The 19,009-nt window shown below is 49.0% G+C and overlaps 1 protein-coding gene across 5 annotated transcripts in view; it reads right to left on the minus strand.

Moving 5' to 3' along the window:
- Positions 1 to 19,009, minus strand: part of GRAMD1B (GRAM domain containing 1B) — a 236,148-nt gene that overhangs the window by 116,339 nt on the left and 100,800 nt on the right. For all 5 annotated transcript variants that reach the window (XM_049109832.1, XM_049109837.1, XM_025465167.3 and 2 more), the window contains exon 2: positions 13,172 to 13,249. In XM_049109832.1, coding sequence (XP_048965789.1) covers positions 13,172 to 13,249 — 78 coding nt within the window. The remainder of the gene's footprint in view (positions 1 to 13,171; positions 13,250 to 19,009) is intronic.

A 19,009-nucleotide genomic window follows, 5' to 3' on the forward strand; every position in this document is an offset into this window, starting at 1 on the left:
CTCTGTGGCTCTCCCCCCTCCCCAAAAAGTCTGTCCCGGGGTCATATTAATAAACTCAAGAGTTTCAAAGTCTAGCCCTCAATTCTACTGGCTGACCTACCTGTCCAGCTCACCTAACAAAGACACAAGGGAAGGAGCTTCTGTGTTTGGGTTTGAGGGCCAGGTGGGGCAGTACTCAGTCACTGTCCACTCATTCAGCTCCTGTTCCAATCTCTGGACCATGTGCTCTGGGGTTTCCAAGGGGTTTTTCTGCATTTCTTTTTTCTGTTTTTTTTTTTCTCTTTTTCTTTTTCTTTTTCTTTTTTTCTTTTCTTTTCTTTTTTTTTTTTCTGCATTTCAATGAGAGACTTTAACCTTCAGACCAGGTATTTGTGAAGAGGGATGGGGGCCAGCAGTGAACTCTTAGGGCTCACCTGCCAGAAGGTTAGAAGAAAAGAAGCATTGAGCAATCTGGAAAGTTGGTGACAGATAAGACGAAATGATAAGTTTACATATCCCCACCCTTCCCACCTTTCTCCCTGCTGCAGAACAGGGATTCTTGGGCTATGCAGCAAACAGGGAAGGGAAAGCAGAAGCGATGCACTGATACCACTGTCTCTGAGGGCTGGGCATAAAAAGGCGCCAGGGGTCTGCCAGCAGTTCCCTAAAAGGGATGCCACAGCCCAGGAACAGGACACTGGGCTCTCGCTGTCCCATTACTATTTACTATATTAAATTGTGTACTTGACGCTAGCTAGAGCAGGGACACAGGGCATGTTTCTCAGAGCATGATTCAAGAGAGCCCCTGCGGCAAAATTGCTTGGGACGCCTGTTACCTGTGCAAATTCCTGGGCCCAGCCCAGTCCACGTGACTCAGAACTGGACAGAGGGGGCCCAGGAATCTGCATACTGGTCAAGCCCTGCATGTGATCCTGAGTCACTGGGGTCTATTCTCTCCTTGTCAATCTGTCTCCTGGTCTCCCCAGAAGGGTCATGAATGCTTACTCGTGCAATGCAGGAAGAAAGAATTAGAATTCCTATGCACATATCTTTTTAAGATTTCATATTGTGCTCGCTTCGGCAGCACATATACTAAGATTTTATTTATTTATTCATGAGAGACACAGAGAGAGGCGGAGGGAGAAGCAGGTTCCTCGCAGAAGCCCAATGTGGGACTCGATCCTGGACCCCAGGATCTCGCCCTGAACCAAAGCAGACGCTCAGCCACTGAGCTACCCAGGCGTCTCTGGAACTCATATATATTTAGATTTCATTTTATCTCATCCTTTTAAAATGTCTGCTTATATAATAAGCAAAATATTTAGTACAGCAGTGCATGTATATAAATACATTCACATGTACATATTTATGCATATGTGTGCGTGTATAAATATATATATACATTTTTTTTTTAGTGGAAATAACTCAAAATTTTTTTACCAACAAGGGTTTGCAACCAAGCTAGAGTATCAACTGCTGGGATCATGACTTATAGCCTAGATGGGAAAGCGGGCGTGGTCTCTGCAAACAGGTGTTCTGAGCTCATATTATTCATCAGTAATATGCAGAGCAGGGCAAGCCGGAGGCGGAGTCTCCGCCTGAGCACCCCCACCACCCCCATCCCCCCACCGAGCTGTCACCCACTCACATTCCTTCTCCACCCCAGCTGGTAGGCTGGTAGGAGGATGGGATTTCTCCCGGCAGGAGGCGGGGAAGCTAGGGAATGAGGGTTTACCATCTGCCTGCCAGTTGTCCAAATCTAGATTCCCAACTACGGCATCAGCAGAGATCGCGCCGTCTGCTGAGCTATAATTAATACCCCCCTTTCTCAGGCAGGAAAGGAGAAATGCTGCAGTAGGAGAAACGCAGAGCAGGTGATGGTTACACCTGCGGACAGTTCTGCTGACAACACCAGAAGCAGCCGGGCCTGCACACTGGGAACTTGGGGAAGGGGGGTGGGGGGAGGCAGGAGCATCTACTTGCTTCTCTGCCCGGACCTAAAATAAGTTCTTCTCTCTCCTCTTCCAACGCCAGGCGTGCAGGCTGCCCCGGGCCATGCCAGCCACTAAGCATAGAGGTCTATGAATCCGAGGAAGGAGGCCACCTGAGCGGCAGTCACAAACCTGCAACCATGACCATGAGGACGTCACCAAGATGAATAGACACAGAAGGGCTAGTCAGCAGCCCCCCTTTTGGGGCACAGTCACAAGATCCCAGGATTCATGTGCTCAATACTCATTTAACAAAGCTTTACTGAGCACCTGCTGTGTGTCGGGCGCTGCGCTCCCGTGCGTCAGGCACACGCTGGTGAATGAGGCAAAGCCAGCAGCCCCTGCTCTCAGGAGCTTCGGGCCTAGTGGGGGACACGTGACAAGCAGGTCAACACATAAATACGGTGACAACGTGATTAGTGCTTAAGAAAGAAATAAGCTGGGATGGTGAGGACCGGGGTTTACGTGACTGGCCTCGCCTGGCCACTGGCACTCGTTCGTGCTTTACCCTCATCAAGCTCTCCGACCGACTGACGAGACAGACAGACAGATAGACAGATCTCAGCAGCTCACAACCCCCCTTCCACCTACTGGAGAGCAGGCTTCGCCCCAGGCTACCGTCTGCTGACAAAAACACCACCCCTCCCCGTGTCAGACCCAGGGCTGAGACCTTCTCCATTCCATCTCAGTGTGACCCCCCCCCCCCCCAGCAGCCTCCAGAGTGGACACAATGGCCTCCGTTCCTAAGGAAGGAAACATTTGAAGAGGATGGGATGATTTGGTGAGAGCACCACGGCCGGTGAGCGGTAGAGCCAGAGCCCACCCGAAGGTCACCAGGTCTTCAAAGCTGCTGAGCTCCCCGGGACCCCAGGGGGAGGCAGCCTCTGCCACCAGCACTGCACCACAGCGTCGGGGGACCCTCGTTCTGCCCTCACCTAACCTGCAGGGCCCGTCCCCGACAAGGCCGCTCGTGAGATGAGGGGCTTAGTCTCTGTTGGTGCCCTCGACACATCTGGCACGAGAACACCCCAGGGAGACAACCCTTATCAAAAGATGGCTAAACACTCACAGACATCCATGCCTGTGTGTGCATGTGTGTGTGTGTGTGAGAGAGAGAGAGAGAGAGAGAGAGAGTGAGAGAGAGAGAATTCCCAAGATCCAATCATCCACCACCCCGCCAGCCCCAATCTACTTCTGCAATCCATTCAGTATCTCGCCACCTTTTATCCACTTACCCCATCTTTCCTTCCCCTTGCTGCCCTATTTCTCTTTGCAAAAAGGCACCCAGAAACCTGCCCGTAAGCTCACACGCCCACCCCCCCTCCAACGCCCACCAGCCTCTGAGTTTAGCTCCCTCCTGGGGGCTGGAACCTCTTTCTCCTCCAGGACACCTGCTCCCCTCTGCCTGTCACCGGGGCCCACGCCTGGCGTCTCGGCAGACCTCTGGACGTGGAGCGAAGTCCCCAGTGACTACCTCTGAGAAGGGAACACATGGAATCCGTACCCCAACACCTCACTCATGGGTTCCCCATCACTGGAAGAGAATTATCCACACCCCCAAAGACACCGGATAGAATACACCCTTCTCCACAGCACCTTTCTCTTGGGGCCTCCGAGCTCTTTGCCAACTGAGGTAACTGACCCTGAGAGAGGAAAATCATCTCTGGCCGGTACGAAGGACCAGGAGAGCCAGGAACCTCCTTGGCAGCACACAGTAAGGCCCAGTCAAGCCCCCCATCCATTCCGACAAAGGGCCACACAGCCTCGCCGGGCTGCACCCCTCTACCCCCTACACCTTCGCCTCCTGCAACAGATCCCCCCTCCTCCGTCCTCTTGAGGACCTGTCACCTGCCTGGCAAAGAACTACAACAGCCCCAAACATGGGAGCCAGCCCCAGAAGCGCTCCTGCTTCTGCAGAGAGCCCCCAGGCCACCCCCGGCCAGCCCAAGGGCCAGGGCCTCACGCTCCAATCTCCAGGGGCCCCCCCCTGTCACCTACTTGGCTCGGAGAAAGGACAGCTTCTTCCTCAGGGAGGAGACGTGGTAGTGACAGGCCTGCTTGACAGCCGTGCTGCAGGAGACCGCCTCGGAGTGCAGGTTCTGTACCATGCTGGGCTCAGGGCAGGGCCCGCCACATGGCAGTGGGGACGTCAGGGGCCGGGGGCTCGCTCCAGCAGCTGCCCACCGGAGCTCATGCGCACCGGCCCTCCCCGCCCTGATGTTCCATCCAAAGCACAGGCAGGTGGGGGGCCCGGGGCGGGAGAGGCCGGGGCTGCGAGTTACCAGGATCCCCCCTGGCTTCGGCCCAAGCCACAGCTCCACGCAGAGCCCGCCTCCATCTTCCAACATCTGGCGGTGCTCTGGGCCCTGGGTGAGTTCCCTCCTCTTCTCTGTCCTCAGGCAAGGAGGACGGAGCTCTACCTGCCTGTGATGTCAGCCGCCGGGGCTCGAGGGGGGTGGGCCCGGCAGGAGCGGCTCCCAGAGGGTTTGCCACTGGGCTCCTTCCTCGTGGCCAGGGAGCTGACTGGAGAGGTCACCTGAGCAGCCACGGGACGTCAGGGGCCGGGTAGGCGGATGGAGCTAGAGTGCCCTGGAAATGTGCTCTCTGGGGACAATTTCTGGAACAAAGGAAGCCGAACGAAAAGCGTCTCGGTCCAGGTGGCTAGACCTGAGCTGAAAACAGTGAGCCTGCACTCGGGTCTTCCTTCAACTCCAGACGCTTGCCCTCTGACCTCAAATTCCATTACCTTGCCTGCTCCAGGTGTTCACTCATGAAGGCCACACGCATCTGCTGAGCACTTACTCTGTGCCAGACAGACGAGACCTAGTTTCTGACCTCCAGGGTCTCGTGGGCTGGCGGGGACACAGAGAAGTGGACCAGACAGTGCATGCCACAGGGCAAGTCCTGGACAGAATGAACCCCAACCCACCACCCCACCTGTACGCACAGGTGCAACGAAACGTGCCCTCCCTACCCCGACCAGAAGAAACGAGGGTGAGTTCCAGTGGGACCCGTGAAGTCGTGAATGTCTTTTAAGCTAGGTGGAAGAAAGGGTGCCGCAAGAAATCCCCAAATTAATTACACCCAAAGCTCACACCATTCTCATTCCCTCCCCCCTCCCCCTTGATCTTAGGGACTAATCCTATTTCCCATCATAGGGAGAAAAGAGATCCTGCTGCTATTAACCTTCTCGTCTCGCCACCACGTCGCATGTGAACAGACTTGCATCCACATCCCTTATGATCTGTTCAAGGCCAGTCTTCCCACCTGTGATCAAGACCTTTCCTTGCCTCTTCCGAAACCCTGCTTCCTGGTCTTCAGTAGTTGAGGCAGCTGACCAAGTCGGAATCCCAGAATGAACTCTGAAGAACCAGCCCCTCTCTCTCACACCTTAAATCCAATCCAACAGCATGTCCTGGATATTTTAATCCTCTAAATGTACCCTGAATTCATCTACTTTTTTTCTTTCTTTCTTTTTTCTTCTCCCATGACCACCATCCCAAGTCCAAGCCACCAATATCCTTTAACTGGACTCTAGTGTAGTAGCCTCCAAGCTGCCCCAGCTGCTCTCTCTCCACATTTACCAGGGCCGCCTCCACCCTCCCTCCATGCTGCAATCTTCAGAATGAAAATCTGATGCTGTCAACTCCCTTAAAGACTTTCAGTGGCAAGGCACCTGGGTGGCTCAGTGGTTGAGCGTCTGCCTTGGGCTCAGAGCATGATCCCAGGGTCCTGGGATTGAGTCCCACATCAGGCTCCCTGCATGGAGCCTGCTTCTCCCTCTGCCTGTGTCTCTGCCTCTCTCTCTGCATCTCTCATGAATAAATAAATTCTCAAAAAAAAAAAAAAAAGGCTTTCAATAGTTTCTTGATGCTCTCAGCATAAAGACTCAAGGCCTTGTCATGGCCAACCAAGCTCCTGCCCGTTCCATCTCACATCCTCTGCCTCATGGTCTTAGCACAACCACTCCACCCTCCCCTCACCCCCTCTGCCCTCTGGCCTGGCCGGGTCCAGTTTCTTTGATACACATGGAACCCCTCCTCTCATGCACACGTCCAGGTTTGTACTTCCTAAATCATAACCTCAGTCACGTTCATACCATCTCCTCCACCAGACTGGAAACTTAGTGAGCAGCTACAGCACAACTGGTGTTTGTTGAGCACACGAACGAACCACATCCTCTGAAATTCACACCCTTGACCTACTGGTTTCTACTTCAAATTTAAAAAGTGCTTGTCTCTGAACACTGAAACAAAACAAAAAAAATTCTCCCCAACCACCTGGGCCTTCTCTACGTATCATCTCCTCCTCCCAGGGAAACTCCTAGAATCAATTCTCCTTGGTTGACCTCTTCTTCCTCCCCTCACATACTCCCTTCTAAAATGGCTCTGTGGTTACTGGTGACCTCCTAATTGTCACTGGAGAAGCTCTGTTTTTGGTGGGGGCGCCTGGGTAGCACAGTTCTGAGTCCGACTCCCAGCTTCGGCTCAGGTCATGGTCTTGCAACTGTGGGATGAAGCCCCAGTATCGGGCTCTGTGCTCAATGCAGAGTCCGCTTCAGATTTTCTCTCCCTCTCCTTCCCTCAAATAAACAAATAAAATCTTAAAAAAAGAAAAAAAAATCCTGTTTGGGGCTTACTTTACCTGTCTCTATCCTCTTTGATTCTTCCTTCTTGCACCTGTTATTTCTGTCTCCTACTTTTCCCAGCTTCCGGGGGCAATCTCTTGCAAATGCCTTCTTCCTTTGCCTTCCGGGTACATCCCACTAATCCTAAGGCTCTTGCCTCAACTACATTCTCATTTCCAAACAAGTAGTCTTAGTTCTGCCTCTGGAGCTTCAAACAGGTATAGCCAACTGGCTTGTGTATCTCTCCATCGACATGCTCGACTTGTCTAAATTAAACTCCCCAGGGATCCCTGGGTGGCGCAGCGGTTTGGCACCTGCCTTTGGCCCAGGGCACGATCCTGGAGACCCGGATCGAATCCCACGTTGGGCTCATGGAGCCTGCTTCTCCCTCTGCCTGTGTCTCTGCCTCTCTCTCTCTCTCTATGTCTATCATAAATAAATAAATCTTTAAAAAAAAAAAAAAACTCCCCACCCGCCCCGCTCTTTGAACTCTTCCCCCTTCGCCCAATGTTCTAGTAATAATATTAATAGTAAGAACAAGCACAATATAATACTAGCCATGTGCCAGGCACTATTCTATGCTGATTGTCATAGACACACACACTCTTTCCAACAACTTACAAGGTATGAATTATTATCACGCCCATTTTATAGATAAGGAGAGTGAGGCACACAGGTGACATGGCTTGCCCAAGATCACACTCATGCTCTTGGAAGCGCAATCAGAACCCAGGCAGACACTTAACCTCTGGACTATGCTGCCTTTTACTTGTTGCCCCCGTTAGAGAGCTTAGTGTGCTCCTCAACCCAGATGTAAATAAGCTCTGTCAAACCTACTTAACAAATTTCTTCAACCAGTTCCTCCTTCTCTATCCTCATAATTCAGAAACACATCCATCCGTTCTTGGCTTAAATGCCATCGGGTTAGTAAGTGGTCCCTTCCCACCCAACTTAGTTAACCCAGCAAGCCCTGGTCCACTGTACTACCCTTACCCATTTCCTTTCTAGCCCTTACGACTATTCGATACTTTCTTATTCACTTGTTTGTTGATATCTACTTCCACCCACTATAACGCAAGCACCACGAGAGGGGAGACAATGGTCATACCTTGTTCAGGGCTGCAGCCTCCGACACCTGCAGGAGCAGCTAACATATAGTACGTGCTCAATAAATCCTTGTTAAATAGGGAATGGAGGGGCAAATAATTGTCAGTTCCTTCCCTGTCCATCTGCTTTCAACGTCACCTCCTTAAATTCATCTCTCACACCAGGACCAAAATGACTTTTCTCTCAAGAATATCTGTCCGTGACTCAGGAGCTCCCCGCCCCCTGCCCCAAATCTCTCCGTTTCTCCTCCTCTATAAAGAAGCCTACTCTGTCATGGGAGGCTGTGGCATGACCAGTCACCTGCCCAACTGCACAAAGATGCCCGCTAGCCATTCACTAGCTTCCCCACACTGGACATGATCGGCAGCGATGCTGAAATATTTGAAGTCTCTGAATATGCCCGGCTTTCTCCCACACCTCCATGCTCCTGTACAGCTTGTTCCCTCGCCTGGGAATGCTGCCCATGTGACAGACTCCTACTCATAGTGCAGCTCTCGGCGAAGCACAGCTCCTTGCATGGATTCGTTCTGGATACCTCGGCCCCCCTTTCTTCTCCCCTGCCCTCGCCCCAAGCACAGTAGCTGTGCTACTTCTGGGCCAATATGGTAGCTCCACTGCGCCTCCGTCTCCTACACTCTAACATAAAGATAATAATAGCACCTATTTGCCAGGGTTGTTGAGAGGATGACATTTCAAAGCATATGCAAGACTCATGGCACGAAGTTAGGCACACTGGTTACCAAATTCTTGAGTTTCATTACTTTATACGAAATTCCATGTCCATTATCACATTATATTATACTTGCTTACTTTTAGGGATGTCTGTCTCACTACGAGACACTAAGATGCTCAAGGGGAAGCCCCATGCCTTCATCTCTTTATCCTTAGTGTCCACATTTGATGTTTTACAGGCAATCAGTACTCAACACATTCTGTCTCTGCTTCTTCAAACACAGCAGACTCTAGATCCGTTAAGAAAAACAGGGAAATCTCACGACTTCATCAGACGACTAGCAGCTGCCATTTACTAAACACCTACTAAGTACAGAGCACTTCACACATATTATCTCATTTATTCCTTTCAAGGAAAGACTTTTATAAATGAGTACAGGTAAGTAAATTGCTTTTAAAGATGCACTTAATAAGGAAGAAGGTAGTTAATCCAAAGACTGTTTGGACTTCAAGACTTTCACTCTTTCTAGTACATCACGGTGCCCACCAGCAGTGAACCTCTAGACATCTTTTTATTTTGTTTTGTTTAAAGATTATTATTTGGGGGGAGGGCAAGTGTGCACAAGAGCAGGGGGAGGGGCAGAGCGCAAGGGAGAGAAGCAGACTCTGTGCTGAGCTTGGAGCCCAACACGGGGCTCAATCTCAATACCCTGCGATCACGACCTGAGCTGAAACCAAGAGTCGGACACTCAATAGACTGAGCCACTGGGTGCCCTGAGCCTCTATACATCTTGCAGCCTGGACTCCAGCAGCCTCCCCAGTATCTTGCAGACACCTAACAAAGGTTTGGGGCACACACAGCCGCACACAGGAATGGATACGTTAACGCACACAGCCTGGTTACACCTGGCGCTTGGTTATACCCCAGCTCTGTCCCGGTCTCTATCCTCCTGCCACTGAAAGGCTTCCTGGTCAACTGAGCACCAGGTTCTGTTGAAACTGTATATAAATACTGTATATTAAATGCCTGTAGTGAAACAGCTCCTTTTTCTATAGCTCTGGCTTCGTCTGACAGCTGCTACCATCACCCGAATGTACTAAATAAAGATCTGGCAACATGAGAAACCCTAACCATTGGTCCAGTTTGGGCTGACCCTGGGAGCCAGTGTTTTCTAAGTGTCTCCCTAGCTTTTCCTGGACGCATGGAAATGGATTTATGTCCCATATTCATGTTACGTGTACACACATACAGACTTTTGGAGAAGTTGGGTCTATTCCTCTTTCTACTGGAAACCTAAGGGGATTATTACTATCTCTGAGATGATCCTCATTTCCCAGAAAGCTGCTTCTCTTCCTGAAATCAACTCTTCTTGATGCACGCCTGCCCAGGAAATAATTGCCTCCCTGCACCCACCCACCCACTGCTGCCCCTGTTATGGTTCCAAAGGCTTTCTCCTTCAGGAATCAACACTGATGTGAATGAGGAGGAAAACTCTCAGAAGCACCTAGGTTTGGATGCCTTTTGGAGGCACCTCCCCCTTTGCTATCACATGGACATTGGTTAAACTACAACTGGGCCCTAGTCTGTCTCTAAATTCTGAACCTTGTGAAAAGAAGAGAAAGAAAAAAAGAAAAGAAAGAAAGAAAGAAAGAAAGAGAAAAAAGAAAAGAAAAACCAGTGTTGTTATAACCAGTTGAAAGTGTACATCATACTTAAGGATTAGAATTTTTATCTTTAAACCAGAAGAAATCGATGTTTTGTTTTGTTTTTTTTCCTTTTTACCTGCTCTATGAAACTAGCCTTCATCCTATAATTGACCACGTGGTTTGGAGGATTAGGAGCAGCCAAGAGGAGGGTCCATATTACCCACCTCCTCCTTGACCACTGTCAATCCATAATACCTGCTCTGTGGCCTCCCAGGGGAGTAGACTAAATGAGATCACACAAAAGCCTCCCCTGGGTAGGAAATGCCGCCATAACCAGCAGGGTGCGTTGTCCATTAAATGGGGGCCCCAGAGCAAGAAGCAGGAGCCGGCCCCCCACCACTGCTGACAATCTCCCCAGGGTCTGGATTCACGCTTGCCCCAGGCCAGGATAACACAGACCAATATCCAAAACACCCCAGAGAGTCTCTTAATTGGGTAAAAACATATTAGAGGAAGGATTAGGGGCAGAGTGTTAGGGTTTGTTCTGAACCAAGGCTGGTGATTAATTAGCACTCTGGGGACTTGTTCTCTCTAGGACAACCAACTGGATGAGAAGAGAAACAAGACTTCATTCCGAATGGCCATGGTGAACACATATCTGACCTGAGTTTCTGAGGCGAGGGGTCCATAGGGACCACCATGGGAAGCGTACTTCTGATCAGAGCTGTGTTTCCCATACTGCCCAGGGTGAGCTGATGCAAAATTATATCCGCTGTCCACCCTGAAGAGTTTATCAGGGGGTTGTCAGGGGGTCAGGGATGGGAAGGACAAGGGAAGGCATCTAGAGGACTTTTCTGCAGAAGTTTGGACTGGAAACCCTTTGTAACATTTCATTTGGTTGAGGAAGTGGGCAGAGAAGGAGCTAGAATAGAATGTATGTCCGTATACAATCCCAAAGAGCGGACAGGAGGCAGGGCTTCCTCTAGTTTACAAGCAGTCACGTCCTAGAGTAAGAGATGGAGCTGCCTTGGGAAAAAGAGTCTGCAGCTCATCACCTATTCTTCCCTCCTAGGAACACCCCGAGCAGCTGACATAATCGGAGTTGAGGAGGGGCACCTGGGTGGCTCAGTTGGTTTAAGTGTCTGCCTTCAGCTCAGGTCACAATCCTGGGATCCTGGGATCCAGCCCCAGATTGCAGCTCCCTGCTCAGTAGGGAACCTGCTTCTCCCTCTCCCCCTGCTACTCCCCCTGCTTGTGCTCACTTGCTCTGTCAAATAAAATAAAATCTTTTTTTTTTTTTTTTTTTTAAAAAAGGGAGTTGAGGAGCTGCTAGTCAGAGAGCTGATAGATGAAGACCAACTACAGACATCATGACCAGAAACGGACAGGACACTCCAGGAGAGGTCTGACGCCCAAGCACAGGGAAGGGAATTGTGCCAAGGGAACTCCATGGCCCCTTCTAATTTCGAGAATAGGGTTAATGAATTCCAGAAAGCACTGAAAAGAGAGTGTAGGCCACTAGAGACAAAGGGAACTGCCATCAGATCATAACTGATTAAGCATCTTGACAAGAATGATTAGTCTTCGTCCCCTGGGGGCCCCTTGCCTCCTATCTGCTCTGTTGGAATTGATGAGCTGAACTGATACTGGAGAACCAGGGCATTACTACACAACTTCATAATGTGAAGAGATTATGTACAAGGATTCCCGAGCCGCCCCCCCCCCTTGCCCAGGAGGGAATCCACTCGTGACACACCACCTAGCTTTTGCTGGAAGGTTTCCGTGGAGGAGACGGTTCAGTACTTTGCAAGGCCTATTCCACTGAAGTCCCGCTGTAATCACAGACTTTCTTCCTTATCCTGAGCTGAAATCCTTCTCGCTATGACCTCTCTGCCTCTGGCTGTTTCTTAGGCTTTCAGATAAGATATTTCACGAGTCGCGTTATAGTCACCAAAAACCTTCTCTTTCCCAGGCTAAGCCACTTTTCCTTCAACCATCCTTATAATAATACATTATCATCTCGACCATTCTTTCTGGACTCTTCATTTATCGATACCTCTTTCCAAAGAACTGGACAGGATACACCAGATAGGGTTGAAGTAGTACCAACCAGTGAGATCTTTTTCTGTTTAATGAACGAACTCAGACTTTCAGAGATCATTTGGTCCCTTTGTCGTATCATTGACTCGTATTTTGCTGGTAAATGAACCGAAGTTCTTTTTCACATGAAGTCCTGCCAAGGGAGGCTCCCTGCAGTAATCCTACATTTGAGAAACTCTTCTAATATACAGAACATAAATATAATAGCACGTTAAAAAGAAATACTGTATCTGTGCCCACTGTTCCATCTGAAATACCAAACCTTGAGCGTATCATCCTCGATCTTGTCTATTCCTTCTCAGCTGAGTGTCTGCCGTCAGTTTGATAAATGATGTAAAAGTACCTTCTCCTTTCTCAACCGGTTTGTTGATGAAAACTGGTAAACAGAACTAGACCAAAAGCAGAGCCCCGTGGCATGCCAACCCAGACCTCTTTTTAGTTCACATCAGTCAACTTCCTCGGGCACCCGAGCTTCGCTTGAGACAGCAGACCCCTGTGCCTGCCATGCAGGGCGCTCTGTGCAGCAGAGGCCTGTGGTCCTCACACCCTGAGCATTTAGCTAGTCGGCCCTTAAGTCCTCTGGGGAGCACGCAGAGGCTTCTCCACGCTCACTGCCCCCTGCCTACCCACACTCGTTGACCTCTGATAGCACGGTCCACTCCAATCTCGGTGCTCTCTTGGCATCCGATGCCACACATGCGGTGCCAGGCCCTGCAGCTGTCCTCAGACCCCAGCCACAGCGCACCCAGCCGCTAAAGAGGGCCTCGATCCGAGTCCACCCTGAGGTCTCCCCAGCATCTCTGATTTGCCACCGGCCGCCTTTGCTCCTTGCTGATCACCAACAGCCTTGGGAAGCAGCCCCTTGGCGCTGCACCTGCTCACAACCTGGGTGAACATCCTATCTTCCTGGTGGGTCTGAGCAGAGAGGTCCAGCAGCCTCCTGTGTGCCCCCCTCCCCACCCCCCGGCCACAGTTCTCCACGGCGCTAGTGGGGCGATCGTACTCAAACACTTCACCCCATCCCCTCCCTCCTTGGGGAGGGTCTTACCTTTCTTCCCGGGCTCGAGGACTCAGGAACCTGCTTGAATCATCGTCATGGCTGCTCTGCTGGCTACTCTGTTGGCTGCTGAAGAAAGACACAGGATATGAACCGTTAATTTCTTTCTCAACCCTGGGGGAGGCCGTCTAGACTCCACAGCTTGACAAAGAAACGGGGCTTACAAAATCTAAGAGACACAAGTTCCCCCATGTAAGCTGCTACAGAGTGTACAGGCAGGCAACTGGGATGAGAAAGGACACAAATTTGGTGCAATCCCCGCCCACCACATCTGGGGCAGATCCTGACTTGTTACCTTACTCTTCCTTGGCTATGTAGTCTCAGAGAGCAAATGCTTCCAGCACTTTCTAGACTTGGGCCTCTTAATCGGCATGGCAGGGTAACAATGCCATTCTTCTTCAACCTCATTGGAGACTCTCAAGATGCAGGTACTCAGTCACCCCATGCCCCCGCCCACCCCCCCTCCTTCCACTACCGGGAGTGAGGGGAGATTTCTAGTAGGGAGAAAGACTCCATGGGGGCCGGGGTCACCAGGCCTGCCTCTCTGCTTCCTGGGAACAGGGGAAGAGTCCCTCCCCGCGATGCCCTGTAGGCAAGATGATTCTAGGGCTTTAGCTGAGAGCTCTTTAAAATGCTTACACTGAAGTTATGTGGAATCCACCCATCTTTCATCTTACTTCAGAGAAGCTGTTCAAACATCTTAATGGCACTAACTAAACATATGAACATATAATTCTTATTGTTATTAAGGAATCCAAGCATTGGATCTGTAAGTCAACCAACCATAGACCCCCAGGCCAAATCTGAAGCTCCCTGTGGGTTTTCTCTCTTACAACTCTTTGAGAGTGGTGGTTGCTTTTTTTTTTTAAATGGTTGAGGGAAAAGTCAAAACAAGATTAACACCTCTGGATGCCTGGGTGGCTCAGCGGTTGAGCATCTGCCTTCAGCTCAGGGCGTGATCCTGAGTCCAGGATCGAGTCCCACATCGGGCTCCCTGCATGGAGCCTGCTTCTCCCTCTGCCTGTGTCCCTGCCTCTCTCTCTCTCTGAATAAATAAATAAATAAAATATATATTTAAAAAGAATAACATCTCATGACATAGAAGAATTAAATGAAATTCACACTTCAGAGTCATGAATTAAGTTTTATTGGAATGTGGCCACAACTACTCATTTACGTATTAGCTCTGGCTGCTGTTTCGCTACAATGGCAGACTGAATAGTTAAGGCAGAGCTGAATAAGCCAGTAATGAGATCATTAGACCCACAAAGCCTAAAAATATTTATCTCACCCCTTATCCCAGCTTTGCACAGATCCCATTAATAGCAAATTCCTATTTCCATAAATGTCACCATAACTGAGGCTCCAGGATAACTCAATTGTTTCCTTGTCCTGAGGGATTGTTCAATATAAAAAAATTCAAATTTCGCCACAGAGTATATTCCTTAGACCAGATCCCTCGTAGACTGAAACTCTGAACAAAACTTGCTCTGGTGCCTCTACACTCTCAATCAAAGCAGTACCTGATTTGCTGTGGTCACAGGTATAACCATGCTCTTGCGTTCTGTTCTTTCAGCAAGAAGTTATCAAACTTAGAAGCAATGTGTATCAAGTTTTCAAACGCATATATACACAAGAAATCAGAAGAGCCTCCAATCGCCTGTCAGAACTAAAGTGTGTACACAGGCCTATCTCCTTCATTTACTCTAATCATAGCACTTTTGCTACTTGTTCACTGTGGAGGGGCTACTCATCATATCATACCCTTTGCAAGGTCTCAGAGACTTGTCTATTAAAAACTCCTTATCAGGGGATTCTGGGTGGCTCAGTTGATGAAGCACCTCCCTCTGGCTCAGGTCATGATCCTAGAGTCCCTGTCGAGCCCCAAATCAGACTCCCTGCTCAACAGAGAGTCTGCTTCTCCCTCTCCCTCTGCCCCTCCCCCTGCTCATGCACACACGTGCCCTCTTTCTCACACACTCTCCCTCATTCTCTCTCTCTCTCTCAAATAAATAAAATAAAATAAAATAAAATAAATTAAATTAAATTAAAAAAAACTCCATATCACAAAACTGTGCTATCATGTTGTTGACCTGTGGGATTTCTTACCCTGGGACTAACTTGTTACAATGCATCAGACACTGTCTACTTTATGACCTGGGACACATGTTGTACTATAGTAGGCAACTGGAGTACTGTTTGGATTGATTGGAGCTCAAATTCCAGAGCAGACAGGGCGAGCATTAAGAGAAGAACACTAGGGATGCCTGGGTGGCTCAGCGGTTGAGCATCTGTCTTCGGCTCAGGGTGTGATCCTGGAGACCTGAGATCAAGTCCCACATCGGGCTCCTTGCATGGAGCCTGCTTCTCCCTCTGCCTGTATCTCTGCCTCTCTCTCTGTGTATGTCTCTCATGAATAAATAAATAAAAACTTAAAAAAAAAAGACTGGAACACTGGTCTATACCATGGGCAGCACATGTGAGCCGAAGTAGAAGGGAAGGAGCCTGCAGCCTAGTGTTTCACACTAACAGCCAATGAGACTCAACCAACCCAAATGACTATGATCAGCATCACAGTCTCTTCCAAGAAGAGACCAGGCCTGACCGCACTGAATCTGGTTCTTCCTTTTCACCCTACCCTCTCTCTGGCAGTCAAAACTTAAAGTTAAGCTAATAAAGGGATTCCCAGAATTAAAGGACAACATACCAGGGTTTCAGAAAAATAATCCTGAGCTGCTATTAGCAGGCTGTCCCACTAGATGGCAATGCTGACTTCCAAACCAGAACCTAAGCCATTCAGCAGGTCTGAAACCAAAATAGAACCAACCTCTGGTGCCCCCTTTTGGCCTTCCCATTGCTCAGGAAGCAGTGCAGATGGTGGAGATGAAAGCGACAGTGGATCACCTTCAAACTGTTTATTGGCTCTAAATAACCAAAAAACATCAACCTGCATGCACTGAACAGATATTTATATGATGCCTTCCATGTGTACGCATGCCAACAAGAGGCAGCATTGAAGCAACGATGAAGTCTAGACTCTCGAACATGCTGCCTGGGGTTAAATCCAAGCTCCTCCACTTCCTAGTTACATGACCCTGAGCAAATGATTGATCGTCATTTTCCTTACCTACAAAAATGGGGGAGATACATGTCAGTGACAGTTCTTACCTTATAAAACTGTTGCAAAGATTAGAGGATGTTAAATAAAGAACACATGTGAAGTACGGAGAGCAGGGCCTGGTATATGTGAGCTGCTATATATAACTGCTGTGGTTATTATGTGTAAGGCATCGTTCTGGGGCTCATGGACCATAAAGCTGAGAATCAGGTGTTAGAATCCTGCTCTCAACGTGTTTATGATCTGGAAAGTAAGAGTCAATATAAATACATTGAAAAGTAGTGAAACATAACTTTGAGAAATAAATACTAAATGCTCCCGGGACATAACATGCACCTGGGCTGGTAAAAAAAAAAAAAAAAAAAAAAAAAAAAAGGAACGAGAAGGAATTATTTCCACAGCAAGGGTTTTATCAGTGGTGCCTGGGTGGCTCAGTGGTTGAGTGTCTGCCTTTGGCTCAGGGCATGATCCCAGGGTCCTGGGATGGAGTCCTCTGCCTATGTCTCTGCCTCTCTCTCTGTGTGTCTCTCGTGAATAAATAAGGGTTTTAGCGCTGACACCTGAAATTCAGATAGACTCAGGACCAACAGAACTGGAGGAAAAGACATTCTAGTTTAGCTCCATTTACCAAACACTTTGCATATACCAGGCACTGTGCTAGGAGACCAGGACATAAAGGATGCACAAGTATTCACTGTGCGCTGTGGTGCGGCAACCCTAGAAGGATGGATGAGGTGCGGGTGGCCGACACTTCTGTTGCGGGCCTGGGGGGAACGTGTCAGAAAAGGTGAATGCTGAACAAGAGAGACTGCACATAAATCCATGTGGCCCAGGATCCCTAGGGTACACAGGATCCCTCCTCCCTTACAGATCCGAGGAGGGGCCTGACCCTCTCTCCTCCCATGTTTGCAACTGGTTTTCTAACAGTCTTAAAGAAGTGAGATGGACACCAAATCCCTCCTCCACTCAATCCCCAGGGAATAATGTTGTGGAGCAGAACTTCCCGAGATTCAGATGCTGGCTCACCCTCTCACATCAACTCGTTCCATTCTTCTCTTAAATGAGCCTTTGCAAAGGATGCAGGCCACCTGGAACCCGGACAGCTCGTCCTATTCCCTAAAGGAATCCACAGTCTTCTGATGTCACGAACAAAAGACAACCACCAGAGCAGGGTGTTCAGGGATACAGAAAGCCAGAAGGTCAAAGGCCACATCCCCAAATCTCTGTTTTTAGAGAAGACCCCAGTGGCCCTTCGGTGCCCAATCTGGGCTCCAAGCTCCAAGTCCAGAAGAACTTGTGAGGAAGTCCAGCAGAGGGCACTAACAGATAAAAATGTCAGTGAGCTAACCTTAAAAAAAACCAACATCTCTGAGCAAGGATTTGGATCTGGGCACTAGATGACTCAAAGTCCGCTTAACATCTCAAGGAAGGGAATTTGTACAGGCAAACTGTTTGCTGTTCCCCTCGCACGGCTAACGAAGTAAATCCCTCCTCCTGTAAATGCAAGCTTCAGATAAAAATCACGGTTGAAATTAAATTTCGAAAGAGCGTGTTGCTAAGTGGGGAAGCGGCTTCTTTAAATTCCAGAATATTCCTGAGGGAAACCAGCTGAAGCAAATCAGATGATCTGTAATCCTGGTTTTATTCTCCACCAGCAAGTTAGTGTTTGGAGCTTATCCTCAAAGGTCATATTAAACCAGTAACACGGGCACAAACTGGGAAAAACACGTAATTTGAGGCCAAAGCGCACCCCGGAAGATAGAAAACCATAGACTATGACCAAGAAGCTCTGCAGGGAAGGCTAGTAAATTCCCACGATTCCCCTGGTCTCCTTTTCTCCCTCCCCCAACCCAGGACACTTGCATAAAAGTACCGGCTGAACCCACAAGCCACCAGGAAGGTGTCCTTTTGTCCTCTGGAAAGTACAGCCTCCCTGCTAGGGAGACTGTGTTTGGTTCTTTCCCTGAGTGGGTGCTTCATATGTACAAACAGCTCTTTCTCTTGCAGACAACACTAAAGAGGTCATGGACTCCTCCTAAAGCCTGGGTGGGGATGGGGGTGGGGGGAGTAGGGGAGAGTGTCAAGAGATTCAAAGGATTCACAGGTACAGGGATGGGCAAGCTGTTATTTCTAGAGCTTAATGGAAACCGTCCATGTACCTACACTACAGCTGTGCAGACTATCGAATTTCTTTGCTTTTAGTTGTAACCAGAGCAATCTAGAATGTTACCTGATGCTTACTAGAAGCTTCAAAAGACTCAGGGTGGCTTTGATTGATACACGTCTTTGATTAACAAAAATAGGAAAAAGAAACTCTTTTAGGCAGTGGATATAGTAGAAATAGGGCAGAGACACAGACCAACCTAGGTTTGCCCTAGCCTTGTTTCTTCTCATTGGCCCTCTACTTTGGTCAAGTCCCTTATCTTCTTTTAGACTATTCCCCTGCCCCCCGCCCCCTACCCCACTGCCCAAAATTACAGAACAGTGCTGAGGATTAAGTTGTGAGTCAACCGATCACAGTATCTGAGTTCAGGATTTCGAGTCAGGACAACACAAGTTCTAGTCCTGACTCTGCTACTTAGCGGGATGATCCTGGATAAATTAACTTTTCTAAGTGTCAGGCATGGGTATATACCACAAACCTTAAATGATGACAGTGAGGATTAGAAATGGTAAAAGTCATCTACAGAAAGTGTCTTGGGCAATATCTG

This window comes from Canis lupus, chromosome 5 (assembly GCF_003254725.2).
Source record: "Canis lupus dingo isolate Sandy chromosome 5, ASM325472v2, whole genome shotgun sequence".
NCBI lineage: Eukaryota > Metazoa > Chordata > Mammalia > Carnivora > Canidae > Canis > Canis lupus.